The sequence below is a fragment of the Microtus ochrogaster genome, chromosome 15 (assembly GCF_000317375.1).
Source record: "Microtus ochrogaster isolate Prairie Vole_2 chromosome 15, MicOch1.0, whole genome shotgun sequence".
In the NCBI taxonomy this organism is placed as follows: Eukaryota; Metazoa; Chordata; class Mammalia; order Rodentia; family Cricetidae; genus Microtus; species Microtus ochrogaster.
Genome location: NC_022017.1, coordinates 7,238,873 through 7,247,675, shown reverse-complemented (window position 1 = coordinate 7,247,675; position 8,803 = coordinate 7,238,873). Strand labels below are relative to the sequence as shown.

The following is an 8,803-nucleotide window of genomic DNA, read 5'->3' as shown; positions in this document are numbered from 1 at the left end:
CCCATTAGATTTAGTAAAGTCAATGTACTTAGTCTCTGAGCCGCCTGGAAGGAGGTTTGCAAAGCAAGGAAACAGAAACTAAAGTTCCCTGACTTTGAGCAACAGTTTAACCTTTCCAGATCTGTTTCCTGTGCAAACGACAACTGTTGCCCGTGTCTCACTAGCAAGAGGCTAATAACTTGAGTTTGTTTTATTTGTTCATTTGTCTGTTGTCTGTTTCACTCTCCAGCCCAGAGCGTGTGGCTGCAATCCCAGCTCCTTCACTGTGGCCTGAGTCTCTGGGACAAACTTCCCAGTGTACTTCAGTGGTATTGTAATTGTGTTCTACATGACCAGAGTATCAATGAAGACATCTACATCTGGCTACAATTCTGGTGACGATTTGGGGTTGTTTTGCTTTGTTTTGTTTTACAGTCTTTTAAGAGCCAATTAAGTTTAAAATTCAAGGCATGGTGGGCTGAGGTAAGCATTTCTTACTGGTCAGCAAGTACGGAGAGCCCCCTATGGCTCTGCCTGGGCAGCTGTCTCCAGGCTGTGATAGAGGCAAGGTTCTATACCAAAGGGCAGCCAGGCCAGGGCTTAGAGACACATTTAATGTATTTCAGTAGCAGCTGAGACTTTTTATTATTGATGATATTTCTACATGTTCTTCCATAGCATTCCTCAACCTTTATTACTCTCATTTTCCCTCTGATTTTATCTTCTTCTCCAACCCAAGGATTGGCACAAATTTCATGAAATAGCATTTTCCCCTCAGCGTCGGGGTGATCACTTATTAATACTAATGAGGGCCTAGAGTGATTTAAAATGCCAATTAGCCAAGCATACAAGAAACTGCAGATTAAACAGGCCTAGAACTTAGGCACACCTCCACCCCTACTCCCAGAGAGACCATAAACCCAACAATGGACTCTCACAGGTCGAAATCCCGACCTTTATCTGTCTTAACTGCACAAATGTCTTCTGCCTTCATCCCCACTCCAACCCCTCAATTTGCTATTCCTAAAACAGGAAACTTAAATGCTGAAGTACCCTCATGTAAAATACAAGATCCTCCTTGGGGCCTGGTGAGGTGACTCTGGGTAAAAACGTTTCCCTGGTCACCTGAGGTCCAACCATGGAATTCACATAAAGGTGGAAGGAGAGAGTAAAAGCCATAAAGTTATCCTCTGACCTCCACACCCACACTGTGGCATGTTCGCCAACCCCCTACACACACACTCACACACACACACACACACACACACACGTATGCGTATGTGTGTGTACGCATAGCAATAATTTTTGTTAATCTTCCAGGAGATAAACCAAATGACCACTCTAGCACCGTTCTCTCCCCAAGATGTCTCCTGAGTGAAGAGCCCAGAGCCTGGCATGTGCAGTTGGCACTGCTACTAGGGCCATGTCCATCCCACCATTCTGCCACCCATGTGACGTCACCACAGTTAGGACTGATCCCTTCCGCTGTCCACCCAGATCCTAGCTGTCCTTGCCGGCTCACACCTCTTCTGTGTGTTCCCAGAAGCTGTCTCCACACCCGTTTTGTCAACAGTCCTCTTCTGTGAGCCTTCTGCCATACAGCCCAGCATCTTTGCTGGGATCTACGAGAGTTAGTCACAGGGAAGCACAAGATTACTGACTCCGGCTTCCAGTGGGGAGCCAAGAGGCTCCTGCCAGCATTTATCTGACTGACCAAGACCGAAGAAGTTAAACTAGCAAGTGAGCATTTCTTCTTACATGCGTTTCTTAGATAAGTCCCAGGGTCCCCGGATGTGGAGGACCCAACTCCCGATGGTAATCTCCTGCAAAGCTGCATTCACTAGACAGGGTTGCCTCATACAAACCTTGGCTCCCTGTTGTTCGCTGGGTTGGCTGTTATACGATATAGGTTTTCTATAATTATCTTTATCAGGGCAGACTACTCTTGTTGTGCCTGAGTTCTAGGACCCCCAAGAAAACCACCATGAAGCCACACTTCCAAATGCAAAAACAAGGTTTCGTTTATTAGGTACGAGCTTTCACGGGTCCTCTGCCTTACAGTCTGACACAGCAGATGGAGAAGGATCCCGTCTGCTATTGTAAGGGGTTTGTAAAGACAAAAACCACAAAACAATCTCAAGGTTACAGTCTCAAAATACAAAATTACGTATCCTATATCATAATTGGCTAAAGATTAGGTAAAGCCCAGCTGTCAGTTCCTGATAGGCTATTATTATATAAGGGGGATAGCAACAGCCCCCCTGGTTACGTCTTCCAGACATCTGCTGACCCTTTGCTGACCGCAGGGGCTGCTTGAAATATTACCCAGCTGACAGGGGAAGTCAGGTGGTCAACATTCTCTTTATGACTATGGGTAGGGGAACGGGCTGCAGTCAGCAACTTTATGTAACTTAGGTTTCTCCATTAGCTAATACTTCCCTAAAGAGGGGTCCTATGGTCTTCAGCTTTTCCTGGTGGCTGGGGTATAGTTTAAGGTTCCAAAAGGACCCAGCATAGAAATGGAATCTTTTTCGGCCTCACACTATAACAAAATACCATAAATTGTGTGACTTAAGAACGATGGAAATTTTTCACGTTCTGGTCACAGGGAAGGCCAAGCTCAAGATAAAGCGGTGTCAGGCGAGGGCCTGCCTTCCCTCTGTGAATTCACACAGCAGAGGTTAGGGGGTTTTCTGGGCCCTCTCCATGAAGACCCTAAGCCTGGACCCTGGTTGTTAGCATTCAGGCATCATGCTGGCCTGTCCTCAGCGTCATCAACTGCAGCCACTAAGAGCCCTGTGCTTATTAGTACTCAGGCATCCACACTGGCCAGCGCTAAGGGTCCTGACAGGACACAGCATCGGCTACAGCCCCTCTCCATGGGCGCAGGTGCTAGATCCGCTCACTAAAGAGAAGTTCCCACCCCTCCCTCTCCCTCCGGCAGCGCAGCTCTCACTGCCCTGTGAGCCCTTCCCCCTCCCCCCAGTAAGCCTCCCTGGTGAGTTCACCACCAAACGACAACACTGGTGACCCAGGCACTGCCACAAAGTATCTTCCTCATGAGAGCGAGCATCACTTAAGTAATTGGTTTTCAATATATGAATCTGAGGACACACAATTAGACTGTGATAATATGCACATACATACAAATGAGAATTTATTAAATGCTGGTGGCCATGTCAGAGGAGCAGCAGGTGGCAACTGATGTTCAAGGTGTCAGCCCACCAGGAGGAAACTCCCTGATGGGTCAATCATGGTTGGGCAGGACCCTAAGACCCCAGACCCCAGAATGTCTTTTGCTTCTGCTCTGCCTTTACATGTTTATTGCCATTGCCATCTTTCTCTGGTATCTGGCTCTCTTCTCCCTCCCTGGCTTTTCTTAAAGTCTTCAAATGCTGTTCATTTGTTAATGGCCACTGCCAAGACTTATGAGTACTTGCCTCTGTGGAGACATAGGAGAGGCAGAGTAGAGCTGGGGTTCCTGCCTCCACTCAGGATCTGAGGCATCTAGAGGGCCAGTCAGGAACTGGATGCTGGGTGTGGCTAGGATCAGTCAGGCATCCTCTGCTGCAGTGAGCAGGAATCCAGTGGCCAGGTGGGATTCCTGGGCAGACTCAGAGCCATCTGAGGCAGCTGCAGCACACCAGTGCACAGGTGGATTGACACCAGGGCTATTTCTAGTACTGCGGCTTCTTCTGCTGTCACACGGCGCTGTGTCCCCACCACAACTTCAGCAGTAAATGGTTGTCAGTCCTTTGGCTGGAGAGACAGACCTGAGGCTTGTGAGCTGGGCAGCACTGGTAGCTATGGGCAGCTCTGCACAATTTACAGCTGTCAGGCTGTGAGGCCGTGCGCGTGTGTGCTATTAGGTTCATAGTGGCACCTGCAGGACCCTCGGCTGTCCAGTCATGGCCCAGCGCAGAAGCTTGTCCAACCAGCAAGCTGCTATCTGAAACCAGTGCCAAGGCTGGTGCTCATCCTACTGTCAAACCATGCCTGCTGCCATTGTCTCCAAGGCAACCATCCTCTGCTTCCATTTTGTTACCAGCTTAGCCTGAACTACCAAAAGCAGGCAAAGGAAGGCCACTCAAGTGGAGTCTTTACTAGACCTATGCTGCAACCAACACCAAGGGAAATGGTGCAGTAGAGTCCCCAGACAATTATGAGCAATCCTAAGCCACCTACTTACATAGGCCAGGAAGGGGTGCTTAGACTAATCACAGCCTTGACATCTGTTGTAGTAGCCCCTCCCCCCAGGGGGGCCCCTCTCTTGGACAAGGTGAAAGTGGTTATCTAAGCTAGCGATGGCAGAAAGCCTGGAGCAAGCATGCTGTTTCTAACAGCCTTGGCAGAGGCCGCGCCTTCCGGAGCCAGGGTAATCTGCACACTGCAATCTTTTGTGTATTGTGTCAAGGGATCCCAGTATTCCAGATGGCCAGTGCTGGCATAGGGGAGTCAGGTGACTTAGAGTCCTTTTGTTCAAGGCACTTCAGGCTGCCTAGGCGTGCTAGAACTAGTCATTAGGCAAACGGCCCCATTCCCCGTGCTGGTGCTTGTTTATAGGAAAACAAACATTACAAACATAAATGAAAGAACTTAGTATCAGTAGTGATTTTTAGACACGTGTTGGGCCTACATGGACAACGCTGCTTACACACCCACTCACATATTCACACATGTGCTGTGCACGAGAAGGGGGCAGTCCCCACGTGCCTCTCCAGCTTTTTGAGGGTAAGTGATCAAGCCATTGTAGTTTTGTATTGTCTTCCTTCTCCGTGGTGAGAGAATTAAAAATAAGGCTAGCCCTCTAGTTTAGGAAAGGGGTCTCTCCCATCCCTGCCTCTATTCCAGACCCCTACTCCCTCCCTTGCAGCAGAGAGACTGCCCCTCTGCTCCAGCCTTCCTGCTGGTGAGCAGATTTTTGCTGAGGTGAATTCGGACCTTGTTTATTTTCCCATCTGTGATGCGGCTGCACATCCACTAAATCTCTCACTGTGCCCAGTCCACAATGTCTGATAAGTTCTGGGAGTCTGATTGATTTGGGATCCGCCTGTCAATTTTTTTGTTTTGTTGCCAAAAGAAAGGCTAAATGAATACTAAAATGTTTTGCTTTCCATAAATAAAAATGTGCAATAAAAGGTCAATTAAAACCACAGAAAATGGCAAAACCAAAATGCAGTGAGCCAGAGTTAAAAGTCAGTGAGGTTAAGTGCAGACATTATAAACAATGAGATAAACGGACGGGGGCAGGAAAAGGGGAGAGAAGAGAATCAAAGCTAAAGAAACAAATCAGAGAAGCAGAATGTTATGAAAGAGAAGACACAAAGTCAAGGATGTTAGCAAAACTTATATTAGAAAACAAAATCACAATGAGAAAGCCAGTAATCATAAATGAAGGGGAATAAAAAGTCAAGACCTTGGACTTTCCACAGGGCAGGGAACCCTGACTGCTCTTCGGACTGGAGAGGAGTGGGGGAAGAGGGAGAGGAGCGGGAGGAGGGGGAGGGAAATGGGAGACTGGGAGGAGGAAATTTTTTTTTTCAATAAAAAATTTAAAAAAAAGTCAAAACATAAAGCTTTTTAAAAAACAACAAAAACCCAAAAAGATAGTCAAACTAGTTCTAAAAGTGTACCAAAAAAGAAAAAAAACAAAAAAACAAAAAAACACCAGAGAAACAGAAGGAAGGAATATGGGGGTGGGGTGGGAGACAATGGCTGCTCAATAATTTAAGTGTACATTGGTCAAATGCATGAAGGGGAGTGACAGATAAAAGTATTTTTAATTCAATAAGTAAAAACACTACCAAAAATAATTTTGTTTGTTTTCAAGAAACTTAAATACGAGCTGAAGTAACTGGAGACTGCTCTGTGCAGGGGGAATCAGCTGACCTGTCTTCCCCATGGCTGCTGGCTCATGTCTACCCAGGCTATCTTCACTTTGGGGGAGCCTCTTGTGTATCAGGGGCCCCTATTGGCTACACTCAGCTCTGTGATGTGTAGACTGAGCAGGCTCTCCTATCCTCCCTCAGGATCACCAGCTCCTCACTCCCTCTTAGCTGACATCCAGCTGGGGTCGCCTCCCAAGTGTTAGGAGGGTTGGAAGCAAGCACACATTAAGATCCGTCAACACCTGAACCCCAGAACCTTACACACAGGAAAGGTTTTGCAAACAGCCAAGGAATACAGAATGTAAGGGCTTGCTCCAGGACTCACCACCAATACTCACCTATGCAACAGAATGGGATTCCACAGCAGCAGCTGGACTGTAACTGCCAAGTCTTGTAAGCTGTGGGCATCCCACACAGGACCCTCAGGAAGCCCAGGCCCTGCCTTTACTCCGCTGTTGGTGTAGAGGAAGGAGACCATGCTGGCATCTATCCAATACCCTCTCCAAAGAAATCACTTTATTCATGTGGTAATGAAGTAGCTTTGTGTGTGGTTACAGAAATTTGTGAAACTATAAAAATGTTACAATTATGAGACACTGAGGAATGTAACTAAATATAACATTTAAAATTATTTATAAAATACTGATCCTTACAAGTATATCTCATTATTTACATTTTTTTATTTTCATAAAAACTTAAGTTTGTTTGAACCATTTCTCACTAGTACACTTTACATGAATTAATACCATCGAGATGAGAGTCCTCTCAGATATGATTTCATTCATTTTTAAAAGTCAAACAAAAAACTTGATTTCAGTGAGAAAAATAATGTATACGTAAAAGACAAAGACAAGCTCAGCAGTCATGATCAGCCACCATATCTTTTCTTGAGTTCTTCAAGAGAATCCTTCAATTCTGATTTTTCTAAGTGATTGAATAATACATCTGTGACTGAAAAAGAAAATAGATTGTATATCACTCTCGCTTTAAAAAACTATGCAAAACATAAATTCAAGAGATTATTTTAACCTGTCAAATAAAAGCAATAATATTTTTCATAAATTCTAGTTTATAGATTTAAAAAGCAAATATGCAAAGAATACAGCAATCCAGTATTTCTTTCTAAAGTATTTTGCTCCAATATAAATTTCCCTTACATCCTTGATGACATTAATCTAAGCAGTCCACACTCAACACTTGGCAAACAACGACAGTCCATGCTTCTCAACACTAAACTGGGACAAACCGTCCCTTGACAGTGGTAATAAAGCAGGTCACTGGAGCTGATGTTTCTGAAGGCTTAGTTAGAGCAGAGTGACTGCACCTGCTTCCACGTCTCACTCAGCAGACAGCAGAGACCAACCAAGACCCTGATGGTAGGGTGACCTGAAGAACCAGCTCAGGCTCAGAGCACACCCTGAACTTAGGCTGCTGGAGGGAAAGACACTCACATCCTATGTCCCGGCACTAAGGCCTAGGGAAGGAGGCACAATTTCTGCTCTCATGGAGCTTTCGTTCTGTCTGAGAAGGGAAATAAATGCATAAGCAGGGAAAGGAGACAGAGAAGGGGATGAACAGTGGAAGGCAGGAAGTTATTCGATCAGAGCTGATGGCAATAAAGTGACAACAGAATGAAGTGGTGAAGATATGGGAGTAGGTACTCAAGACCTAAGAAACACAGGCTTCCAGGGAAAAGCTTGGCAAGACGGCTCAGCAGATGGAGTACTTGCTATGCAAGCCTGATGATCTGAGTTCAACCCCAGGACCCACATCAAGATGGAAGGAAAGAACCTACTCCAAAAGCTATCTTCTGAGCTATACAGGCGCGCAGGCATGTACACACACTGGTGATATAACAAAAGCTGTCTTCTGAGCTACACAGACATGCAGGCGTGTACACACACTGGTGATAACAAAGGCTGTCTTCTGAGTATACAGGCATGCAGATGTGTACACACACTGGTGATAACAAAAGCTGTCTTCTGAGCTATACAGACATGCAGGTGTGTACACACACACTGGTGATAACAAAAGCTGTCTTCTGAGCTATACAGGCACGCAAATGTGTGCACACACTGGTGATAACACGATGGAGATAATTTTTAAAATGCAAAGCTCTGTTGAAATTTTTAAAAATGACAAAATAAAGTCTTCTAGAATAGTAATAATAGCAATACTGACTAGGAATTTGAGAGAAATGTTTGGTTTTTTTTAAAATATTTATTTATTTATTATGTATACAATATTCTGTCTGTGTGTATGTCTGCAGGCCAGAAGAGGGCACCAGACCTCATTACAGATAGTTGTGAGCCACCATGTGGTTGCCGGGAATTGAACTCAGGACCTTTGGAAGGGCAGGCAACGCTCTTAACCACTGAGCCATCTCTCCAGCCCCCGAGAGAAATGTTTTTTGATGAGCTAAAACAGAGGGCTGGGGATGTGTTTCAGCTGGCAGAGTGCCTCACAGTCATTGGGTTCAACATGAGCCAAAGGTTGTGGTGGCACACACCTAAAATCTCCGCTCTGAGATAGTGACAGGAGGTCACAAATTCAAGGTCATCCTTAGCTACAAGTGAATAAAGGCTAGCCTGAGATATGTTAAAAACCTGTCTCAAAACAAAGGAAAAATAACAATTTTTGACTGCATGACTCATTCTCTTTAGTGAATTTATATCACTATTTACTAGGCTCCATGAAGCTGTAAGGCCAGTTTTGTTCTCACATACTTTCCCTTCACATAAATCCAGAATGACTGTTTATACTCAGTTGAGTTCTGAATATCCCAAAGGCTTTTCTGTTTCCTATCCAAATATTAGAAAGAAAGAGAGGGAGAGAGAGGGGGAGGGAGGGAGAGAGGGAGAGAGAGAGAATCTGTCACCACTGACCTGTAGATCCTGGTGTCTGGAACTCTGATGCCTGAAACCTCCAACTGACTT

At 45.3% G+C, this 8,803-nt stretch overlaps 1 protein-coding gene across 4 annotated transcripts in view; it reads right to left on the bottom strand.

Moving 5' to 3' along the window:
* Positions 1–6,361: 6,361 nt before the first annotated feature.
* The window catches only part of Rpap3 (RNA polymerase II associated protein 3), a 34,214-nt gene continuing 31,772 nt past the window's right edge, over positions 6,362–8,803 (bottom strand). For all 4 annotated transcript variants that reach the window (XM_026782693.1, XM_013348726.2, XM_026782695.1 and 1 more), the window contains exon 17: positions 6,362–6,818. In XM_026782693.1, coding sequence (XP_026638494.1) covers positions 6,736–6,818 — 83 coding nt within the window. In that variant the 3' untranslated portion in view covers positions 6,362–6,735. The remainder of the gene's footprint in view (positions 6,819–8,803) is intronic.